At 44.2% G+C, this 25,320-nt stretch overlaps 1 protein-coding gene across 1 annotated transcript in view; it reads right to left on the bottom strand.

Annotated features, from left to right (window-relative positions):
- Positions 1-9,787: 9,787 nt before the first annotated feature.
- Positions 9,788-25,320, bottom strand: part of Esr1 (estrogen receptor 1) — a 124,520-nt gene continuing 108,987 nt past the window's right edge. Inside the window, exons 4-5 of the mRNA XM_051164124.1 lie at positions 12,827-13,010; positions 9,788-10,037 (exon numbers count right to left, since the gene is read on the bottom strand). Of these exons, the coding sequence (XP_051020081.1) occupies positions 9,803-10,037; positions 12,827-13,010 (419 nt within the window). The 3' untranslated portion in view covers positions 9,788-9,802. The remainder of the gene's footprint in view (positions 10,038-12,826; positions 13,011-25,320) is intronic.

The following is a 25,320-nucleotide window of genomic DNA, read 5'->3' as shown; positions in this document are numbered from 1 at the left end:
TCTTAAGCGTTGTTGTAGTGTGGTGTAAAATAATAACTCCATAAGTAACTCTGATTTGTAGTCCATCCTCCTCGGGAAACACTTGGAAACTCCTTGTCGGGGACTTAGAGATAATTCAGTTGCTGAGTTCAGGGCCAGCTCATATTTTAAAAGCTATGTGTGATTCCGTGCTTCTGTAATCCCAGCAATAGAAAGGCAGAGGCAGGCTGATGCCTTGGGCTCACTGGCAAGCCAGCACCATCTAGCCTGCAAATTCCAGGTTCCAGTGAGAGGCGATAACTCAAAACCATATACAGGGAAGATAGAACAAAAAGTAGATTAGTGAATCTACTCTTCAACTTAATGTCTCAGTTGTCACTCACAAGGTTATTTTTAATTCACTGGTATAGAATTTTGTATATAGAGGCAAAATAAGTTTAATTCTAGATACAGTGGTATAGAATTCAGATGTAAGTTTATTCTTCACACACATTATATGTATGTGTATATATATATATATATATATATATATATATATATATATATATATATATATATTTCTACTCTAATATGAGGTATTGTACCCATATAACTCAATTATAATACAAAGTTTACTTCCAATACTTTGAAAGTGCTATTGCAGGCTGTTTAGGATGAATAAGTTATACAAGTTAATTGGTAGTTGATCAAATCATGGTCATGTCGATCACTAGTCTACTTTTATCACAAGAATATACATCTTAGATGCAGCAGATAGATATGATTCTATAGAAAGATAAGGTAGGATAGTTAGACAAGGTCTTCAAAACCTCAGAGACATGCAGAATGTGGCATTTTAAAATTTTTTTATTATTTTAAAGATTCATTGACAATGAGACAGGTTAATTCCTGACAACACCCAGCCTACCTCAAAGAGGATGATGAGCATCAAAGAACCTCCTTATGGAGATGACTTCAAATGTGGCAAACAAGCCACTAGGCAAAGTGTCCTCATTTCTACCACAAACAGAATTCTGCCCAAAAAGAGCAAGCTTGGATGCAGGCAAAGTCGATGGCCAAACTCTGCCAAGACAGGGTAGGTAAATTCTCCATAGTTCCTGTCTCACAAATATGTCTGTCAGAGATATTGGGCCAGAAGGCTGAAGAAAATGCTCCAATGTTATAGAGAGTTTTGGGTGACTCTTCAGGTAGAAAACGGTCTCTGTCATCTTCTCATTTGGAAAGCTACTAACCTGCACTCCCAGCATACTCAGGTAATCAAGTTTATTCCTTCTCACGTCTCTGAGGGAGTTGAAGACCAGGTTGCTTAGTATTACAATGAAGCTTTAGTTGTGTAAGGTTAAGATGTTTTTAGGTCTAGATAGATATTTTAAGTTGATAATAACAAGATGTGATGAAGATTGATTTACGTTCAGAATTTTAGACGCATCAAGATAGGAAAGATGTTTTCTTCAAGGCTGTCAAATACAAATAGCCAAAACACTAAGAATGCAACATTTATATAATTCCTGATTGTGTCATGATTCTTCTTGTTATAGGTAGTTTTTGTATATATGTGTAATAATATAAATGTCTATGTAAAAATAAAGAATGTTTAATTTAAAAAAAAAACCAAGGTGGTTGGTCATCATGAGGAATGACACCCAAATTTGACCTTTGACCTCCACCAGCACATACTGGGTCACATTGCAAGTACACTGTATACACACATGTGTACTTCCTTACCCCTATCTATACACAGAGAGAAGGGATGGAGGGACAGAGAGAGGGAAAGAGAGAAAGAGAAAGAGGAGAGAGAGCGAGAATTAAGAAAAGTAGACTCTTCATTTCGCACTCCACTCTTTCCCTCCATTTAAAGGAAATGCTTCCCCAATTAGGACTGAGCATCAGAGACTGATCTACTCCAGGCATCCCAAAGGAAAGATTTCCCTGCAGAGTGACCCAGTCCTTGCTGCCCTGCTGGCCTGCAGCTGACAGCATGCATTTGCCTGTCCTCCTTCCCACCAGCCTGTGGTCTGAGGCCCTAGCTGTTCAATCATGTTCTTCTTGCTTGTAAACGTGGAAATACTTCAGGCATTTTACAGCTTTCGACTCCACTGAGTCTGAATCTAATTTGAGAACTCCATCAGCCCATAAAAACATTTACCAGCTCACAAACCTTTCACTGGCTATGCCCAGTGTCATTGACATCTCAATGAAGAGGCAGCTGATGACAAGTTGGCGTATGGAAGGGAGGCCTAAGAGCACACAGTGTATTTACACAGTCTCCAGATCCCTCTCTGCCCTGCAGTGTGTGTATGTCTGTCTGTCCTGCAGTGTGTGTATGTCTGTCTGTCATGCAGTGCATGTGTGTCTGTCTATCCCGCAGTGTGTGGATGTCTTTCTGTTCTGCAGTGTGTGGATGGTTGTCACTTTGTGAAGGGCTGGCCCCTCAGTGCTGCTTTCTTTACTCCCAGCCTGGCTGGACCACTGATGCTCTCATCCCCACTTTCATCCATAAGAAAAGCAACTTTTTTCTGTCTTTCTTTCTTTCTTTCTTTCTTTCTTTCTTTCTTTCTTTCTTTCTTTCCCAAATACTCCTTTGCCTTTATCTTCTTTCTTTGTAGTCACCTAACTAGGATGAAAGGGACAGTCTTGTAAAGTGCTACACAGATGCCCAGTGACTTATCTATGGCTGGATCCTAAGCCAGCACATAAGAGGAGGGAGGCTTAAACAGAGGCACCGACCCTTGCCCTGGGATGCTCAGATTCTGAGACAGACACTGGTGTGGCACAAAGGCTGAACCTGTAGCCTTCACGGTCTAGGATATTGGCTGGAAACAGTTCCTTCTGATGCACTGGACCAGAGGAAAGAGCTGTTTGGTCACCTGTTGCTTTTCCAAGTGTAGGCAGGTAGGTAGCCAGGGACAACATCTGAATCCAAAAGTGCTGCCACCCTAAACGCAAGGGGAAGCATTTCACTTCTCAAGCTTTCCTATGCAAAGGCCGTCAGGACATAGGTAGCCATCTCTTCAGCATGCCGAGGACACAGCATTTAGCCTCCTGCCCACAGTGGCACATTTTAGGGGAAGAATTATGTTTTGCCTTCAGAGTTATTTGATGTTTTCCTTATACTATATTCATAAATGTAAAAGCCTGTATAAATGCACAATCCACAGTACATGGGTACTCTTTCAGTAGCCCTTGGGGAGCTCAAAGAGGGGCAGGCACTTCCTGTCGTGAAGGTGTTAAATGCAGCAAGAGCCAGCCCACAATTGCCATTCACTAGGTCTGTGACTCTGGGAAAATCACATGTTAAGCTTCTGTTTTCTCACCTACAAAATAAGGATAACTGTGTTTTGGGTTTTTGTTTGTTTTTAAAGGTTTTTTGAAACAGGGTTTCCTCTGTGTAGCCCTGGTTGTCCTGGACTCACTTTTGTAGACCAGGCTGGCCTCGAACTCACAGTCATCTGCCTGCCTCTGCCTCTTGAGTGCTGGGATTAAAGACGTGCACCACCACGCCTGGCTGGATAACTGCATTTTTATTGTCAGGAGAAAGCTGTAAAGAGGACCAGGAAATAGGGAGTGAAGCAAACAGATGCATGCCATGAGCTTCAGTGTAGGGAAGCGTGCGTTATTTTATTCTCAGGTAGAAAGGAAAACTGAATGTGTTTCCAATGTGAGAAAAAATTTTTTTTTCCCAGTGTGTTTTGCTTAGTTGCTGACTGTTCCATGCAAAGTGCCACCTAGGACAGAGAATTTTCCCCCCACCCTTCACTTCCATCAGGTGTCCAAGGCAACCTGTAGGTGGTTCCGTCAGAGGATCTTTATTGTGAATGGACGCCATCCCTTGTGCTTATCTCTACTCATTCTGCAGTAACCACTCATTCTCCGTTGAAAGTCATCACAGACATGAACTTGAAAGTCATTCCTTACCTAACACACATGAGCCAAATCGTGAAAAATATGGAAATGTTGCCTCGCCCTGGTTGTACATTCTGAATTCTCAGAAAATCAAACCTAAACGTGGCGATCCTGAGTGTAAGTGAGCCCTCAAACCCTAAGAAGCTATCTTGGGAGTTGGTCCTGAGGCACTGTGTGAGCTGATGCAACCCTCAATCCAGGCACTACCCCCTCCACCATACTCCATTAGAAGACTGGACTGTGCCACAGACAGCCGAAGACTCAAAACAGGGCAGTGGCAAGAGATCTTATCCTTGTAAGAGCCGTATAACTAACTTATCCCAGTTAGTTCTCTGGCAGGAAGATTACTATAAAGACGCAAGATTGGCCCCTCCAAGCTCTCTGGTTCTCTGGCTCACTGTGTGGTCCTTCTTGCCTTCACTCCTACTGTGACCTCACCCGCCATGACACTTTTGTCTCAGCTTCACCACACTGTTTACATTCTCAGCCTTCGGAACTGGGAGCTAAGTAAACTTTACTTGGTTCGTTCCTTGGTCTCAAGTATTTTGCTGTAGCAACGCAAAGTGCAGGGCTCCACACTTTACAAGTCAAGAAACCGGGGAACACAATTTAACTGCTCAGGGTCACATGTCAAATGGAAGAATAAGGGTTCAATTAATAAGGATTTGATTGCGCATCCTGGGGTCCTAGAAACTTACAAGAAGAACGTCTTGACGGGTGGATCAGGGCCCAGGGGATCTGCTCAAACTATTGCACTAACCAAGGACAATGCAAGTAGTAAACATCGAACCCTACTCTGATCTAGCCGATGGACAGGACATTCTCCACAGTTATGTGGAGAGCAGGGACTGACTCTGACATGAACTCTGGTGCCCCATAGTTGACCACCTCCCCTTAGTGTGGAGGCCTGATGGCACTCAAAGAAAGAATAAGCAGGCTACCAAGATGAGACTTGATAGCCTATGACCATATAGTGGTGGGGGAGAGCCCCCTCCGTCTTAGACCTGGGGAGGGGAATAGGGTGAAAGCGGGAGGGAGGGAGGAATGGGAGGATACAGGTGATGGGATAACAATTGAGATTAATCTGAATTAATTAAATTTAAAAAATTTTTTAAAGGGTTCAATTAGGCAAGCTAGCTGCAGAGCATGTTCATACATGGTGTTGCAATCCCTCCTCCCCCTTTCATCAGTTAAACCATAGAAATGGCCTGTTAAAGGGATCTTGCTGGTAGCTCTGAGAAGGAAAGGGAATCATAAAATGGCAACCCGGGCTGGGGTGGATCAGTTACCTTGATACGCCTTCACAGTGGGGGAGAGATTTTTTGAACTAATTATTTCGGTTCCAGAACATGCACCCATGTATTTACACACTTGCAATAATTTCTCTGATGCTCTCTTTAAATGAGTGTGTCACATGATCCTCACAGCCATCCCATGCAAACTAAGTGTTGATGAACTGACAACGATTCAAAAACTTGCTCACTATGGAGATTCAGACTGAAGCCCAGTCACTCTAACATCAGCATCCCGACCTCTTAACTCGGTGCCAGGTAAGTGGGGAGGACTCGGCATTTAGACTCACTGTGATCTCTACCAGATCCTCGAGTCTCTTTACTTTTATGCGGCCGGCAATGAGCCATTAACAAGAAACAGAGCATTAAAGTAAAACAAAACAGAACAAAACAAAACAAAACCAGACACAATCTGTTGCCTTTAGTTTATTTTTATTTGAACATCAAATATGTCGGGAAGATGGTTTCCAGGTGCTTGAGCAATCCCGCTGGAGTCTTCACTGTTTCAAGGTGCAAAAGAGGCGTACAAGTGTGTTTCATTAAACAAAGCAAAGCTGCGACAAAACGGGATCACGTCAATAGTCGTATGCATCAGGAGAGTGCAGTAATCCGCCAAACACAATCGGGCATCTGTGCCTTTCCTCGGAAAACAAGAGCTCTACACTGAAGAATATGCAGTGCACAAAAAGCATTGTTTGTAAGCTGTGAAAGAACATAAACTGGCATAATGTCACTTATTAATTCAAGTCTCTATGACCAATGACCTCTTTGTGAATGCAAAGGGGTCCACGTCTTAGGCACCTCCTCCACGGGACTGTATGTTATTTCCAGGGTGCACAGCTCTGTACAAAGACACTAAAGATGGATTTGGAACATGGCAGCATTTACATATTTTAAAAGTTCAGGCACATTTGGATGCTAAGGAAAGAAGGGGGGAAAAAAAGCAAATAGAAATTTCTCTTACATCTCCGAAAGACAGTGCAAAATTGAAGTGCCATAATTGAAACAGCAATCACTTAGAAAACAAGCTTAAAGAGACCACACTTTAATTTAAATGGAAAAGACATGAGGCTGGACACAGAGCATACTCACACTAATGAAAAGATGGATAATTTGTTTGCTCCAGTTGAAAGAGAGTACATTTTCGTGGAGTTAATCTAGGAAGTGCGCAATGTCAGCTGTTCAACCTCCCAAGACTTGCACCAAAGAGAATCATAGTTGCCTCGTGCGCTAGTGACTCTATTTGCCTTGAAAGGACTTAGCTTCCCCAAGCAGATCTGACTGTGAATATTCGACATTACTATGGTCCTAGTGATCATCCTCACAATCCACGATACATCTCAGAGTTGCAAAGTACGAATGGGAAGCGATTTGTAATCGGCTTCACGCAGGGATACGGGTAACTCCCAACCAATGGCTGGAGTTGGTGACCTTTCAATGTATAAGACTTCGAAGTGTGGACGCCACAATGTGATTAAAAGGAAATTATCCATAAGTCACTCACTTGTTCAGCCCCCAAAGGCATAAGATATGGCATGGAAAAACATATCTGCAATGTTAACCAGGGAAATCTATCAAGAATAGCACTTCCTTGGGGACTGGATTTTGTCACCTACATTGATAGGATCTTCTCTTTGGATGACAAGAATCAAATCAGCAAGATGAGCAACAGCTAAAAGTAACTCAGGCTGACCCCTTGCTGGATTATTCTTTGGATTTCACTGCTGCCACCACACTCTCCCTCAGGAAGCAAGCCGCCATTTTGGAAATGGCTGCCAACGGAGCTAGGTGTTGTTTTAGTACAGTGCAGACAGAAGTGAAATTCTGAAACCTGGGGCATATTCAAGGTGCCAGAATAATTTCTACACTTTTAATTCCCATTCCCCCCTTTATTCCTAGATCTACCTACCTCATCCTGACTCTCTAGGTAGATCATGACATCCAGATTTTAAATTGCCTCTGTGTGAGGGGAAGTTACAGGTTTGGCTCTCTGACATCAACGCCCCAACACAACAGCAGCTGATTTATGTCAGCTGCTCAAAATTGGCACTTCAGATAAGGGTAAAAAGAGACTTCCAAACATTGTTTGAAACTCTTGGGCTAACAGTTCAGCTGTCCGGTGTTCTCTGCCCATTTCAAATGCATTGTCACAACATGAATACAAACACAGTAGATGGATAATGTAAAACCTTCCACTAGAGTATTGTTTGGATTTAGCTGATATTACATCATCTAAAGTCCTAGAAGTTTTTTTTTATATTTTTGTTTTTTTTTTTTATTATTTTTGTAAAAGAAAATCTCAGTATAAACATTAAAAAGAACCCACCGACCCATTAGCTACTGTCCAAAAATATTACTACTGATATTTTGGTAAAAGCAAAATTAGCTGCCCTGAATAATTTTCCTTATCAGGCATAATCTCTGCTACATAAGAGTGTCTATCATTCAACATCCAACAATAGGCTTATGGATTAGTGCTATTTTGTCTACTGTGGATATAAAAGTTGATATGAAATGTGATCTTCATATAAATGAAAATCACCAGGCTGTAGGCATTAGTAACTGCATACATGACTCAGTAGCTTGAAAAGTCTACAAAAAACCTAAATATTTTTCCCTTGGTTTTTGTAATATTAACCCAGTCAAATTAAAAGTCAGAACAGAACTATTACATTCAATTGTCTGATAAACAAGCAATTCAATTTCAAAAAAATATATATTATACTATATAAGGTGCTTCTTAAACAAACACAAACAAAAGAATTATGTTCTTAAACATATTCCTAAAGCAGATACATAAAAGTGTCCCAGAATTGGATGCACAAACATGAGAAATCAAAAAAGAAGAAGGAAAATAAATTGGCCCACCCAGCTTCCCACTTCTTTGGTAGTCACTTAACTGGGAGACCAGAAATTAATGGAACCCACCACTCCAAATAGGACAGACCAAGAGAAGCCTAGCCATTCACCTGGGTTGTTGCCTAACACATCTGGTCTCAATGGAGTTCAAACTGTAGATCGTGAAGTCAGGGAAGGAAACTGAACTTTCATTTTGGTGAAGAAAAGGAAGTAATCCTTAGTTGCACTAGAGAGGCCAAGAACCCAGAGGCCTTGGGTGGCTGTGGCTAGGGTACGCCTTTCTTTCTGTCCCCTTGGTGCAAAGGATGCTCATGGGCCAATCCTGCTCTCATTCTCTGGCTTATGAAGTTTAAGAATATGAGCCGTGGGGGCGGCAGGCTCGCAGGGCTGGTGCAAAACTTTTCTCCCCAAGGCCACACCAGCTGGTTTTAGGATAAGTTCTGAAGAGTCAAGGACACTCTGGTCTAAACAACTCCTCAGTGGCTTACGTCATGAGTGCTCTAAGCTGTAGCCCCCATGACTTCCCCCAAGCTCCTAGAGGTGTTCCAGGAGCCCAGGCATCTACTGTTACCTCTTCCAATCAGGCTTACAGCTGAAATATAAACGCAAGCAGCCAGTGGCTGTCCCAGGTCAGTCCCATTGTGAATTGTGGGGCTGTGAGACTGTGAAGTGCATCCCTGGGAAGCCGCTGCCTGGAGCCTGCACATTTCTCCTGCTTTCTCCTGCTTCTTCTCCCTTATTTCCTCTTTTCTTCAGACACTCCTGAGTCACAGTCACTACACAGTTATTATTTGCACTCCCCCTCGCCCCCGCAACCAGGAAAGAAACTAAGCAAATCAAAAGGTATTGCCAGCGTGCAGGCTTCATGTGACTGCCTTTGGTTGCTCTATGTGGGAACAAGTCAGGCCTATCCACAATGGGGAAGAATGCTTGGTTCACTAGCACAGGTTCCCAGGCTGCCTCTACTGCAAGCCCCAGAGGCGGACAGCTGTTATAAAATGAAAGTCAAATAAAATCAAAACACCATGCAGCCCTCACAAAGGAAAGTAATTCATACGTTAACTTGAAGTTGACAAGTCATGAGGAGTAAGAATTTTCTAGAACCCATGGCTTGTGCATAGTGCTCAGCAGTTGACACTTTAGAAGCCAGGATGCGCACTGTGTTAAGTTGACATGGTCTTGACAAATATAAGGGAAAATTTCCTTTCCTTTGTGCATCCTGTATTCCTACAGGGGCTCAAGATTTTTTTTTAATGAAGTCATGTGTTGCCACAGGAGTACAAGAGGGGTGCTGTCAGGAACCCATGAGATAGCTTTCCCTATGGCCTCAATGAAAGGAGCCACTTCATAGTCTCTGCCGAGGCTTACTCTTGGAGCCATTGCAAAGTGCTAATCAGAGATGAAATGATTACTCTCTAGGATTGGGTCTCAACAAGCAGCTTTGTTGCAGTAATCTCAATTCTGTCGTGAAAACTATAGGAATCTTCACACTTAGTGATGCAGGAAGGGGGGTGGGGAAAGAGAGCTGTCGCCAAGATTTAGCCCCGTAATCCTGTTTGGCTGTTCCCAACAGAAGATGTGCCACTAAGAGCTGAGCAAGCAAATGAACTGCCACTCATACTAGAAAAGCCGCTGGTGGTGGATGCATGCCAGAGTATACTGCAGGAGACAGAATTCTGCGAAAGTGATACATGACATGGGCAAAATGCTTCGGGGATTCTCAGAACCGTGGGGTGGGGGGGGGGACTGGGGGGGTAGCCCGGGAGCTCTCAGATCGTGTTGGGGAACCCCTCAGCTTCTGCAGGCATGTAGTAGGTTTGTAAGGAATGTGCTGAAGTGGAGCTGGTGGTGGCCAGCTGGCTCTGGCTGGGTTCCTCTGGGGAGACTCCCATGCGACTGGTCGGGGCATGGAGGCGGTGAGCATCCAACATCTCCAGCAGCAGGTCGTAGAGGGGCACGACATTCTTGCACTTCATGTTGTAGAGATGCTCCATGCCTTTGTTACTGGAGGAGAGGGGACACAGAGGGAGGCAGGTTAGACCACAGCTGAACCCCCAGGATGGCTGAAATTCCCAGGAGGAGGGAGGAGGGGACACTCGTGAGCCAGTCTTTTCATCCATTAATGATTCATCTTAAGATGACATTTGTAGAGGCTTAGGGGCTTCAGAGACCCTCCTCAGGCTGGGGCTCATGTCCCTTTGTTCTCATTTCCTCTGTCTTGTGTGGGCACCTTCACCTAAACTCTTTAGTGGCTTTTTATAATATTCAGGAAATAATATAATATCAGTAAAATCATTTTTTCCAATCTAGGCTCTCTGAGGACCAAATGATCTGCCTTCATGTCCTTCAGAGAGAAACCCTGTTTTTCATTCTGCACTGACTGACTCTCAGCCACCACTGGCCTTTGAGTTGCTCCTAATTGGAACTAAGACCCGTGGAGTCCTGGAGAATGTGAATGTCTGTTCTCGTTTCCTGAATGTGTTTCCACGGAATCTTCAAATACCTCTTGTGCTCAGGAGACCTATGTTGGCCCGAGGCAATGGCTCAGCCCTACTGATCAGGTGTTTCCGTACACATCACCCATCTTCTGCCATAACCCAGAAAAGCAAATGGTGCTCCCAATAGGAAATGGGAGAAAAGGAGAGAAGGGTGTAGGCAAAGGACTTCTCTTTGCCCATTCAGCTAGGTAGTCAGTAAAGGAAGAAAACCATAACTCTTTCAAGGCTTGAAATTTTTTAAAAATAAGGAGTATGTACCTGGGTGTGATGGAGCACACCTGCAATCCTACTGCTTGGAAGTGGGGTACGGTAAAAAATTTTGAGTTCAAGGCTAGCCTAAGTTATGTAGTATTTTCTAGGCTAGCCTCAACTACACAGTGAGAACGTGTCTCAAAATAACAAAATTAGAATAAAACAAAACAGACTATAGCAGTGTAAATTATGAACAGGCAGAACTAAGAGAAATGTCCTCATCATACTCACATCAGTGGTGGTAATAAGTCCAGGTTTGAGCAGTGCCACAAATCACATTAAGAACTCAAATCCAACATCAATGGCATTGAAGTGTTACTTTACTTTTGTTTTGCCCTTACTTTAAAGCACTGGTAAGTGCTTCGGCTCTGCCACCATCTTTCTCCTACAGTCTAATGAACCACACTTACAGCCAGATGAAATCTTGTATTAAATTATTTATGTTATGGCCCTAACACATGGTTAGGGTCAAGCTAACAAAACAAGAATTCAATGATTCAGACTGACTACAGGGAGTCAAACTGTACAAAAACAGTATTTTGTATAGGCACAGATGTGTGCTTGAACTATGCAGAGAGAGTAGAGATGGGCTCAAACCTTGAGTAAGAAATTTACCTCTCACTTGTATTTTACAACAGCAAAGCCCTCTTCCATGCTAAACCTTCTGCAATACATTGTCACTGTTGGTACAGTAAGCCATGGCTCGTATTTATCGCTCACTAGTATTGATAAGCAAAGCACATAATGCATTTGTGAAGTCATGAAACCCTATCAACAACTGAAGATACTCATAGAGGTCATATGGTTTTTATATCCCACAAAGGATATAAGTTATCTTGTTTTCTTCAAGGGGAAACTCACTTTCTCAGCCAGGCATTTTGGCAGTGGTATGTTCCTCTGAGCTAGTCTCGCTTCCTTCTCTAGGATACTATTAGAAGAACAAGGAGGCCTGGATCAGCTTTCCCTGGGTGTGATCACCTCTTGTGGTCCACTCCCTAGGATTTGGGACTTAGTGCCTTTACACAATTGGATAATGAAACATTACTATACATGACATAATCGAAGTATCAAGATGGTCTTGCTCCATTGGCCTGGCTTCTTGTGCCTCTGATGATGCTAAAATATGTCCTCATTAAGCTAGCGTACAAGAAGAACACCATACCTAAAGCAGAGCCACCTGGCTAGACCTTGATACCGGCCTCCCACCTGTGTTGCAGAGCTAATAAGTGAGCCCAGCAGAGACTGCTGCAGCCAGCAGTGGGAATGCATAAATGACTTGAAAATAGCCACTGTAGCATGGCTTCAATTATAAAGGAGTCCCCAAAAGATAACCAGTAAGGGCTGTGTCACAAGGAATAACATATTTAAAACAGAGGGTGACACACTCTCATCGAACAGCAAACCACTGGAAGAATTTAATAGAGACATGTCACAGTCTTGCTTGATTTCAAAGTGAGCACTCCAGCTGCTTTATAGGAAGTGCAATAGAAAAGACTGAAATTAAGAAACATTTTAGGTAGTGCAGAAATGACTGGTGATGGCTTGAATTAGAGTAAGGGCCAAAGAGGTGACAAGATGGCTTTGATAGCTATGGGTACATCAATGTTGACTCTGCATGAGTTTTTTTTGTTGTTGTTATTTGTTTGGTTTTTTTGGTTTTTAGCCCAGGACTTTTTCATTCGGCATCCCCTGTCAGTAGAGAGTAATGCCAAAACCATAAAAGATGTGCCTGATGTCTTGAGAGATGGCTTATGCTCATTGACACTCTTTGATTGGCCTTTTCTCACCACCCAATAAGCATTGCATGTGCTTTAAACCAGCAGTACACATCCCATCCTCTAGGGTATCCTCCTTGATGCTTGCCCAATGTCCCAGGCAGGTTCTATGCTCCCTCTTCTGTCCTCCCCCTAGCCTTTTAAGTCAGACACTTTTTTTCCCCAAAGGTATTTTGCCTACTTAGCAGCCCGACCTGCTTTGGCTGTCAGACAGAGTTGATTGGATCAACATCTTTTATTTCTCCCATGGGACCCAGGATTGCCTCACCTCATGTGCCGGATGTGGGAAAGAATGAGGAGGAGCTGGGCCAGGCGACGATGCTGCTGCTGCAGAGTCAGGCCAGCTTTGGCCATCAGATGGATCAAAGTGTCTGTGATCTTGTCCAGGACGCGGTGGATGTGGTCCTTCTCTTCCAGAGACTTTAAGGTGCTGGATAGAAATGTGTAGACTCCTGAATACATTGAGAAAGAAAGAGAGAGAGAAAGATTCAAGGAAGGACAGGGTCATAGAGACAGAACACATCTCTGGTAGGCCACAATGGGGCAGAGAACTTCCTCAGACAGTTGGACAACAATGGAGATACAGTGGATACATTTGACACCAAGAGATTATCAGGCATTCTTAATGGATATGCACATCTTCCAGTCTCAAGAAGCCAGGATGGCCACTTGTGTCTAATCCAAGATTTTCTAAAAAAGAACTATAGTGACCTGGCAGCCAAAAATGGGAACATTGGGTAGATCCTTCTTAGGTAGATATGACATCAGCATGAACTGTTCATTCAATGCTGACTACAACCAAGGGGAAGCCATAGCTACTCCTTTGGAGGAACAGAGAGATGTGATTCCTGCAAAGAGAACACAAGTGGCATATTGGGGTACTTAGGCTGCACCTAGTATGCCAACTCCACATCTGATAATGAAGGGCAGGCTGTCCACTAGGAAACACAGGGCACTCCTTAAAAGCTTCACAAGGAGTCACAGGTAATTGGCCAAGTTATTATTAGAAGTTATTTTGCTTCTGCTTCTGGGAAAGTGTGGAGTCTGCACATAATTTAGCCTCGACTGAATAGTGTGTGACCTGGGTGTGTCCAGAGCACTTTAGGAACAGCTGTTTTTCCTGCCAGGAAACTGGTTCCTCTGTTGAGCTCCTACTGTCCTTGCCAAAAGTGGGCTGGGCAGAGGCCTCCATGATGTTCTGTTCCTCGATGGGCTCCAGTCCCAATTTAGGTAATTAGAGTCCTCATGTACCGGTCTAACTCTGGAAAGGGGACACCGTCTAGCACGCCTAACAGCCCTCTTCCTACCTGTGAAGACCTGTCCGCAAAAGAGACCCAGTAACAACAAGCAGAGGAAAGAGCTACATATGTTGGGGGTAAGTCAAGAAAGAAGGAAGACGTGAGGGAAGAGTAAAAGGCGAGAGGGGAGGAGGCAGGAATGGAGAGATAGTGAGGCGAGGAGGAGACGAAGAAGTGAGGAAAATGGGGAGAGAAAAGACAGATGTGGGAAGAGAGCGAGGCGAAAGATGAAGTGGGAGAGACAGAGGAGGGAAGAGAGGGGAAAGAAAAAAGAGAAAGAGTAGGAGGCAAAGGAGAGCGAGAAGGACGGGGAGGGAGAGGAGCTGCATCAGTTTCAGTCACGGGTCCTTCTTCCTGTATCTTTCCCTTCTGCCCTTGCAGCTTTCATAGTGTGCCTCCTAACAGCCTAGACAGAGTACCTCTTTGCTTAGGATCATGCAGTCGGAAGAATGATGAGGGTCGGAATAAGCTATGATATCAGCCTGGGTCCCAGAGCAACAGCAGGGAGGAGGGGGGGGGGGAGAAGGAGGAGGAGGGGAGGAACGCTGAGAACAAAAAGAAGGCAAGGCAGGATGGAGCAGGGCGCTCCTGGCTCTTCTCTCAACTTTTCCCTCTGGTGGAAATAAACTCCTCTAGCCTAACCAGGTGCTCTTACAGGACAGACATGACGCTGGATGACCACTCCAGTTACGACAACACAACCTCACAGTTTCATTCTCTCCTCACCCCCACTGAATGGTTCATAACGATTTTTTTTCCCCTCTGCCCTTGCACATGAGCACCTTCATGTTAAAGGCTCCAGGGGTGTTATCGCACATTGACCCTACTGCTGATGTTGTGACAAGTGAAAGCCTACACTGCTGTTGACAACACCTGCACTGAGGAATTCATAGTAAACAGTTGTAATTGCCTGGAGTAGAAAATGGCCATGCTTAAAACAAACAGAACAGCAGCACAGGACTAGCCTGAATCTTGGCTGCTGTGGATCTCAGGGGAATCACACAGCTCCTGGCACCAGCAGGAACACCGATCTACAGCAGACTGTATAGGATCCCAAATAGGCAGAGGCTTAAGAAAGAAAGTGCTGAGATATATCCATATGTGTGTGTGTGTGTGTGTGTGTGTGTGTGTGTGTGTGTGTGTGTGTGGAGAGAGAGAGAGAGAGGTGGAGGAGAGGCGAAGGAGAGTGAGAGAGAGAGAGCGGAGAGGAGAGAGAGGAGAGAGAGGAGGAGAGGAGGGAGAGGAGAGGAGAGAGAGAGAGTTCTGTCTTCATACACAGCAGAAGAAGGAATCAATCCCATTACAGATGGTCGTGAGCCACTATGTGGTTGCTGGGGATTGAACTCAGGACCTCTGGAAGAATAGTCAGTGTTCCTAACTGCTGAACCAACTCATCAGCCCTCACAATCTGCATTTAACATTTGCTCGCTTCTGTTCTTTAAATACAACAATCTGAAGGGTCCTTTCTTTTCTTATTTCCATATTTTTATTATAATTTATTCACATTACCTCCTGATTGTAATCCCTTCACTCTTGTCTTCCTGTTCCCATCCACCCTCCGACTTCTAACTTATTCCCCTCCCCTAGACATCTGACAGATGGGATGCTCCTCTCCCACCATCTGACCACAGCCTATCAGGTCTCATCTGGATAGCCTGCATCCCCTTTCCTTGTGTTCCCACAGGGCTTCCATGCCGAGGGGAAGTGATCTGGAAAGACAAGTGGGGACTGCTAAAAGTTTACTTCAAATGTGTTTTTTGTACGGCTTCAGCATTACTGTAATGCATATTCATTAACTATAAAATGTTGTCATATACATGTATATAGTTATAGCTCCATGCTATTCCCTAAAAACATTCAATACTTCTGCAGTAAGATTTACAAGCAGCATATTTTAATATTTGCTTTTTATAGAGAAATTCCCGACTTAGGTTCTGTCTAAGTTCCATGTGGACTAGAGACAAAGAAAGGGAAAGCCCATCAGAAAACGAAGCCAGAGTCTGGGCTCCGGTGGTTGGCCTGGAAATAGGAGGTGGCGAGGTATGCTTTGGCGAATTGATGTCAGCACTGACCTCAGCTGGGCTCCCCACGTGTCTCCCTCTCAGGCTTATCCCGTGTCTCATCACGCACACCACCGTCTCACCACCTAGAAAACTTACCACGGCCTGGATGTCCTGAGGGCAGGCCTAGCCCCCAAGACTGAATTAGTTCATATTGAGTGATGAAATATCAACCCACTACTTCCTTTTCTATTATGGCCCAGGGTGATGGTTTCATTCAACGATAACCTCTTTCTTGTTCAAGAGCACCTCAGAACTTACCATCTAATAGTTTGGGGGTTCTTTCCAAAGGAGGTAGCGCCCCCCCCCCCACACACACACACACTGCTTCTCTCTCCACTGTACACCATGTGACAAAACACACTTGTGCTGAACTTCAGCAACCATGAGGGCCAGCACAGGTTGTTGTTGTGGTTTTTTTTTTTTTTTTTTTTCCTCTCCCAATTCGAGAAAAAGACACAATATTCCAACTCAGCAAGCCAAGTTTTCTTCAGGGCTGCCAGCTCTGGGTTCTCCCACAGTGCACATGCTTGTCTGCGTTCCTTCCTCCAGGAAGCATCTATTGATTGATAACTTACTGTATACACCACTATACAGCACACCCCATCTGACAGGGATTCCACGGTTCATTTCCTTTCAAGAGTTAACAATTTAACAGAAGATTCTGCCCATGGAGAGAGAGGAAAAAAATCACACCCAAGAGATGGAGAACCTCTCTTTGAGTGAGCCTGTTTTTCTAGTCCTGCTTTGGCGCCACCTCAGCTTTATCATCTCATCCTTGCTGGCATGCGCTTCCTAGCTGTGCAAATAGACTTTGGGAAAAAAAAACCAAAAACAAAAAACAGAGTCCTGTCAAAGCGCCAGTAATTGACAACAGCCACCACCGTCCTTATTGGACTTTCCTGGCAAAACACAGTGCCTGTTTGCTGCCTATCACCCTTAAGGAGCTGTTTGAGAAACAAAAGCCACCCAGATTCCCAGAATGCTTCAGGTGCTCTGGCAACCACTGTGTATAAACAGGAGCACAACGAAGTTGTCGGTTTATCCGTGGCTCGGGTGGTTTCTGCCACGTTACAGAGATCCCGCCACTACTTCCAGAAGCCAGGGGCCACTGTGGAGAGAGTAAAGGGCCTTCAGAAAGACCAAACAGGGCAGGCTTTAGCCACTTTGCAGTCTGTGCCAAACCCAAAGATGGAGGGGGATTCTATCTTGAAGCATAGTTGGCAGAACTGAGCATATTCTGCCTCTGCGGGGAGACATAGGAAGATTCTGTAGGAAGAAATGTGGTGTCAAAGAAAATGACAGAGAAAGCACAAAGACAGCCTCAAATGTAAGGGACTGTATTTGTGTGCATGTACACGTGTGTGTGTGTCTGTGTGTGTGTGTACGCAGGCATGAGTGTGTGCACGTGTGTGCGCACACATGTGCACAACTGGGGATTGAAGTTAGCACATCACCCAGGCTAAACAACACCCCTCTGCTGACTGAGCTGCACCTCCAGGCCTTCAGACTCCCACTTCTTCTGGAGACAGGACTTCACTGTGTCTGAGGCCCAGACTTGACTCAATCATACTTTGCTACCTAGACAAGCTTTAATCTTGGGAGCCTCCTGATTCAAATTTCTGAGTGGCCAGGATTACAGGACTACACTCCCTGGGCAGCCTAGAGATCTTGACACACTCTAGTTTTTTCTCAGGTGCACGTGACCTCAACTATCCTCTTGTACTGCAATACTCTTTCACGTTCTTTCCACTTGTGCCTCACAGGAATACCATTTCTATTTTCCAGTTTCTTCCCACCCTATGGAATCTTCTGGAAGTTTGAGGAAGACAGAAGCACTCCATCCCTGAATATACCCAGGAGGAAGCTTAGGCAACTGCTGGGCTCCTGGCCTGGCCTGACATTGACCTCCACTGGGGAGGCTCATCTCACTGCTGGGGAGGAGAGTGCTGAGACGCTGGCTTGCCAGCTGCTGGAGAGAAAACTCTCCTAGCAAGGCAATCTTAATTGGTCCCCCCCCCTTCCAAAAGGAATAATGTAGTAGCTGACCTTGGGAAGGTTCTTTGATCTATAGCAGCTAGAGATAAAAAAGAAAAGAAAAAAGAGAAGGAAGGATTCAAAGGGAAAATATGGTAAAGAATCCTAAGCCCAGAGTTGTAAGTTACTTGGACCAGACTGTCACTCAGCATGACTCAGGAGGAAGTCACAGTGTTCGTGGAAGACTATGTGACATATTAGCACACCCAGGTTTGCTGCAGAGGAGTGTCTCTATGACCAAGGTCTTTTCTCATAAGTGCCTTAGAGGCAGACCATGTTGCCATTGGTCCCTGCTGGCGCTCTGTTTCACCTACAATCGCCATTCTTTCTAGGGGTAGTGCTATTCCTGATGCAGTCCTTGGTCAGTATGGTGGTTTAAACAAATGGTTTCCCCTATTAGTCTCTGGCATTTGAACATGTGGTCCTGTTTGAGGAGCTTTGGGGGGTGTGGTCTTGCTAGAGGAAGTATGTCATTGGGGTGGACTTCGAGGTTTTTAAAACCATGTCCGGTTTCAACTGCACCCTTCCCGATTCCTGTTTGTGGTTTAAGATATGAGCTCTCAAGGGCTGCTCCGGTCACCATGGCTGCCACCTGATGGCCCTACCATCATGGACCCTAATCATCTGGAAAGAAACTATTCTGTAAGTTGCCTTGGTCACACTCATTCATTTCAGCAACAGAAAAGCAGCTACCATATCTTTCAGACCTTAAGATGCATTTTTTCCTCCCAAGAAGTGTGTGTGTGTGGGGGGGGGATTAGGGTGTGCCTTATGGTCTAATTGCTGTTTTTAACTGTTTTTCTTGTTTTAATGCTCTAAAAAGTGGGTGCATCTTATGGTCAGGTGCATCTTAAGTCCGAAAAATATGATAATACAGCCAGTTGTATTAGACAGCACCATGGTTGATGCCGTTGTTTTTTGCAGGAAGATGGTCTAGATGCATCTAGATGTTCTACAAAGTGCACGGCCGACGTACAGCTTAGCAGGAAAAAATTAGTGCCTGGGAGAGTCATACTTTAAATACAAATTTGAAGTCAAAAAGTTTTGCAAGGATAGCTGGGGCTCACTGCCAGGACACTCAACTACCAAGTTTAAGACCTTGAATTTCATCCTCAGTTACACACACACACACACACACACACACACACACACACACACACACACACACCTGTTTTCAATGGCTCATAAGATGCAGTATGCAGATAAATGTCTAAGGAAGAAGGTTATTAGGAAGCTCCTCCCCGGGGCAGTGCCTTGTGAAGATCCACCCCAGGCTGAAGAGCTACAGGCTCTTAGTGGTTCCTGGTTTTCTTCAGTGGTATAGCTGTGAGTAAGCTGCCCTTGATCCAGTAAAGAACTCCACATCCATGCCCATGTAAGCAACACTAATTAAACTCACTGGGTCATTTCAAGTAAAAGAGGGACTCTTGGGGAAAGAGGGTGTTCAGAGGACATGAAGCGGGTAGGGCCTGAGTATGATCACAATATATTGCACACATGTGTAAAAAGAAAAAATTGAAAATATTTAATTTTTAAAAGAATATTGGATGCACCCTTTCAACTGGGGTACCATGTAAACTCTCCAACTGCACATTTACTGGAATTGATTACAGTGACATTGAGCAGATACTACAGACATTTTGACAGGTCTTGTATATCTGCCCTGAAGTACACAGCCATAGCAGGTCTTTTCCCCCAAGACAGGGATTCTCTGTATATTCTTGGCTGTCTATGCTTTGTAGATCAGGCTAGCCTCAAGCTCACAGAGATCCACCTGTCTATGCCTCCCTGATTGCTGGGATTACAGGTATGCACTCCTGCTAAAAAAAAATTAAATTATCATTTTTAAGTGAATTTAGTGTAATTTCTCCTTTGTATAAGTTATGAAAGCACACTGATTTATCTTCAACTCATGAATATCTTGGAATCTCCTGAGAATTTTTACAAGAAGCAACAGCTGCCCAGGCTCCATCAAAGTCTAACAATTTTGAGCCAAGGGTGGAGTCTGACAGATGTTTGTTAACAAGACTGCGTCGGTGACTCACACACAGCCAGAATGATGAATCATACGACAGCTTGTGACCACCAAAAGGCAAAATCCTGACAACACAGAGTGGATCAGTGCTCTTTGAAAAGGGTCCCGTCATCACACTACAAGTCTAACGCTGTCTTCCCCATGGAGTTCCCGAGTGAGGTGTGCCCTGCCTCTCCTGTCCTCTTTTCCAGTCATGGCTGCTAGAATAGAGCTGTGAGCTGTTTTACAAAACAGCTCATTTAAATGGCAGAATCTGCTGGGTGCAGTGGTACACGCCTTTAATCCCTGCACTCGGGAGGCAGAGGCAGGCAGATCACTGTGAGTTTGAGGCCAGCCTGGTCTACAAAGTGAGTTCAGGATAGCCAAGGCTACACAGAGAAACCCTGTCTTGAAAAACCAAAAATAAATAAATAAAATAAAAATAAGGATAAATAAATAATAAATAAATGGCAGAATCTTCTTCCTTTTTTCCCCCTGAGTCCCTGGAAGACCATAAAACAAAAGACTACAAACCCAAATCAGACACTGTTTTCCTCTGTTCTCACACCCCAGTAACCTGCACAGCTGATTTCTATGACTCTAAAAATGCATGGGAGATTTTCTTCACCAACAATCAAGCAGCTCCCCAGCAGAAGCCACTTCAAGTCATCTGATGTAACTCCTTCCTAACACCCTCCTCCTGGAGACAGCAGATTATCCCACGGTGAAGGGCTCAGTCCCCAGGACCATTTCTCGCCTCCTCCAGAGACACTTGTCCAGCTCCAGGTTGTTTTCCCTGTGTTTCTAATTGAGCAGCCGACAGTTGGGGCACTCACACACTCTCTCTCCTGACTTGGGTTTGATTAATGACCTGGAGTGGTCCATGTCATTCAGGGAAATGGTGGTTTCTGTTTCTTACGAAGAACAAGAGCCAAGAGACACATATGAAGGGATGTGTGGTCCGGGGAGGATGGTGGTGTTTTTGTGCCCCCTCCCTGCTGGGGTGCACTGTACTCTTTATGCCTCCATAGTCTCAGCTGCTCTAAATCTTAGCCTTTGGGGTATGGGAATATGCTTTGCTGTTTAAGAATGATTGGTTAAGTCATTGACCACCAAAGATGAAGTAGACCTTCAATTTAACCAAGCCTTGACCTTTCCAGGGGCAAGCACATCCTGACAGCTCCTAGGGGCTCCTAGCTGCCCAGTAAACCCATCAGCATGGAAAAGACACTATCACTTCAGAGTTTTCAAGGGCTTTAAGAATTGCATGCCAGGAAACACAAGACAGACAGACACATGTATGCATTATACAATATCCCAAACATGCACATATTCATGGACTTAGCATTATTAGACACATCTGAGCGTTGGAGTCACTGCACAGTGTGGAGTCTCTCTGTTACCGTAAGTGTCCTATTCTAATATAATTCAAGAAGTGTTTTCTATTTCTTCCTGGTTAAACAAGTACATTGAATCAGGCATAACATCTGAAGGGTAATTCAGTGTACCTCCTCTCATTGACATTTTCTACATTTTAAGGCCTTAGAAAGAATGACTTACTCAGAATTCTTTTTCTTCCCAAATGCCAGTGTTGCTATTCTTTGTAACAGAAGCCACAATTTTGATTCTAGAAACATTTAGTCATCCCCTGTCATGCTTACTATTCATTCTGAATACCGACATATTTCATAGCAGCCAGGGTTTTCAAAGAACAAATTTGAAGGAGAAAGGGCAAGCCCAGAACATTGACATGCTTTGTTTGTTATGACTCAAAGACACAGCATTACCGAGGACATCAAAGATATTGCTTTATGCCATTCAAGAACTTAATTAACATTTTTGTGCTTAGGGAAAATAAAAAAGAGTATCGCTTTGGGAAATATGTGACTGAAGAGAACTGAACTGAAGAGAAACATCTATCCTTTTCCAAAATAGCAGTTATTTACCTACAAGGTGAGTAACATTCTCAGGACCCAGTCTTAGTGCACATGTATACCATGACGCTAGTGCATATCACATGACACAGGTGGACAACTTCTTCTGTGTCAGGTCACAGTGGGAGTGATAACTTTAAGTGCATGTCCCTTCCAGAATCCAACACAGGAACAGGTAGCCCTGTTCACTTGGGACTCCTCTATCCCCACAAGTGAGTTCTTGGCACCAACAGCCATTAAACCATACAGGTCTGATTCAGAAATGTCTGTCAATTTGGTGCAATTTTTATTAAAATGTACTAGATGTTCTTGCAGGTAAGTATGTAGCACATCAACACGTTCAGCTGACTCAGAAGATAAATCTCTTAATGACTTCCCATGGAGATATGGACAGGATGATGGAGTCAACTTGAGGCAAAGTGGGCCATATGGGATTTTGCATTAAAATGGAATCATGTGCTTGACTATATTTGAAACCCCCTGATTTTATTTTTCATCACAGATAAAATCCTAGCTTAAATCTCTCAGGACCAAGTTGGTTTTGGCATAAATTTGGCATGGGAGGTTCGTTTCTGTTGGCTACATCTGTAACATGTTAGGAGACACCCAGAGTTGAGTCTTCTGTTCTTGGAGCAATTCAACCCTCCCCCTCTGGGGTCAGAAAGTAGGCATTCCAAACATATGCATGACAGGAAATGTAGAGTCTGGGGCCTGGAGAGATGATTCAGTGATTAAGAGTGTTCATTTCCCTTGCAGAGGGCCCACCTTCAGTTCCTAGCACCCATATCAGGTGACTCACAACCACCTATACCTCCAGCTCCAGGGTGGCCAAATGCCTCCGGCCTCTGTGGTCACCTATGCTCACACACACATAACTCCACATCAAGACACTGCGGTATCACTTCAGGCAACTATTATTTTTCCAGAGGCAGATCATACCAAGTCCTTCATATACCTGTTTTCTGCAGTGGGATCTTGGTACTCTTCCTGGAGACATAGGGGATCTGGACCCACTCTTTCAAGTCTGGGTGAACTCATTACTTGCATGTAACCAATGAAATAGGCTGGAAATGGCCTTCATGTCTTCTAAGAAGATCTCATAAAAGACCATGTAGCTTTTGCCTTGGTAACTGTTTTGGGGACTGATTTTATCACTTGTATCAGGAACAGTTGTCACCTCACAAGAGGCCCAGTGTGGAGAAGACAACAAGCAGCATGCAAGCTGACATCTTGCACCAATGACCTAGACACCAGCTGGCATCATTTACCAGTGTGTCAGCAAAGCGCCCTCAAGGTGATGTTCGTCCGCAACGCTCAGAGTCCCCACTTGATGAGTGTCTTCACTGAGGCCCCAGACATTTTGCTGAAGTCACAAACCATTCTATCACTGTCCTTTCAAAATTAATGACCAAATATATTTTTTAAGCATTATGTTTGGGGTTAATTGATTTTGCAAGAGCAGCAACCTCGACACAGATGACCATCCACAGCAGATTTCAGGGAGAAAAAGGATCAAGAAGAGGCAGGTTGGAAGTTCAATTCCTGATGGTCTGAACCACAAGTCATGATATGAAGGCCTGGGCTACTTCATGCTTCATAGTTCAAATTCTAGGGCATATGGGTGTTTTGGTAGGAACACAGGTTCATGCTGCTGGATAGATGTGCAGGTGACAGTTTTCACAGGATCCCTTCTGACATCACTAAATTAGTCTAGCTGACAATAAAAGCGTCTTGTACATGGTTTCCTAGTTGGCTTTGCCCACTTGCCACGGCCTAGAGCGCTTAGAGATCAGATTGGCCTGTGGGTACATCTGTGTGTGGGTTGTCTGAATTGTTAACTGACATACGAGGCCCCAGCCCACTGTGGGCAGCAACATCCCTAGGCAGGTGGTACCAAGGTGTATAAGAAACCAGCTGAGCTCGTGTGAAAATTAGTCCCCACTCTCTACTCAACTGTGGAGAATGTCCTGTCCATTGGCTAGATCTGGGTAGGGGTTCAAAGTTTACTGCACATATTGTCCTTGGCTGGCCCCATATTTGACCACGTCCCCTTGATGGGGAGGCCTGGTGGCACTCAGAGGAAGGATAGCAGGCTACCAAGAAGAGACTTGATACCCTGTGAGTATATACAGGGGGAAGAGGTCCCCCTCAGTCACAGACATAGGGGAGAGGAGTAAGAGGAAAATGGGAGGGAGGAGGGAATGGGAGGATACAAGGAATGGGATAACAATTGAGATATAATATAAATAAATTAATAAAATATATTTTTAAAAAAAGAAACCAGCTGAGCAGGAACCTGAGCAAGCAAGCAAGCAGCAGTTCTCCGTAGTTGTTTGTTTGTTTGTTTGTTTGTTTGTTTGTTTTGCTTGAAAGTCCTGGTTGAGTGTTTGAGTTCCTGCTCTGACTTCCTTCAATAATGGATTGTGACCTAGAAGTATAAAGCCAAAGAAAACTTTATCTCCTCTAAGTTGATTTCAGTCTCAGTGTTTTATCACAGCCAAAGAAAGGAAACCAAAATGTTAAGATCACCCCCTAACTGGAAAACATTGGCATCCCAGTTTCCCTTGGGAGAATGGAGACCAATTCTCAGTTGTGCAATCTTTATCAAGTCCGGGTTGTTAAGAAGTTGTCTTTGTAGAGATTTGCCTTCAGGGAGGTTCCACTGAGTAACTAGTATAGTGTACTTTATTTTTATTTTTATTTTTATTTTTTGAGAACCCGGTGAGACTTGCAATGGAATGTCTTCTCTCTGGTTTGGCCAAGAACTTTAGACCCAACCCTGCAGCCCGTTTTAGGAATAGCACAGAGATACTTCTGTAATGGAAGTTTTGGTTTCTTTGCAAACTCAGTTGTGTTACGTAAATATGCCACAGTTCTAATCCCGAGTGTGGGATTTTAGTCTGAGCTTTAGCTTGTCCACACCTGTTAATTGTCCCATGAGGGGCATGGCTTCTGCCAGCTGGTAATGGCCTTTCCAGGGGCAGCATGGAGAGGGGTGTGGTCTAGGGCTCTGAGGATATAAATAAGAGATAGAGAGTGTGGCAGTGTGTGCAGTGTTGGCTACACACTGTGTGTAGCAGTTTGAAGAGACCAGAGACAGACAGTTTGGAGCAGACAGATGGAGAGAAACGCTGCGAGGATCAGCGGCTTGGAGGAGACTGCTGGCTATGTCTGCTGTTGACAGAGACAGGTATAGCCCAAAAGAACCCAATCAACCTAAACACCTAGGAGAAGTAAAGACCGCCCCCTCTATTTTTCCACTAACATTCTTTCTTCTACATAGGGCTATCAAGAAGAATTTTTTTTTAAAGAGTTCTATATACTTCTGTGTGTTAATATAGCTTACAGAGTTGGTGTTTTGTTCACATTGCTCTTCCTTTATATGAAGTTTGTTAACTATTAGTTTACCACTCTGTGTG

Source organism: Acomys russatus, chromosome 21 (genome assembly GCF_903995435.1).
Source record: "Acomys russatus chromosome 21, mAcoRus1.1, whole genome shotgun sequence".
Taxonomy (NCBI): domain Eukaryota; kingdom Metazoa; phylum Chordata; class Mammalia; order Rodentia; family Muridae; genus Acomys; species Acomys russatus.
Note: the sequence above shows the minus strand (reverse complement) of the source record. Positions and strands in the feature narration are given on the sequence as shown.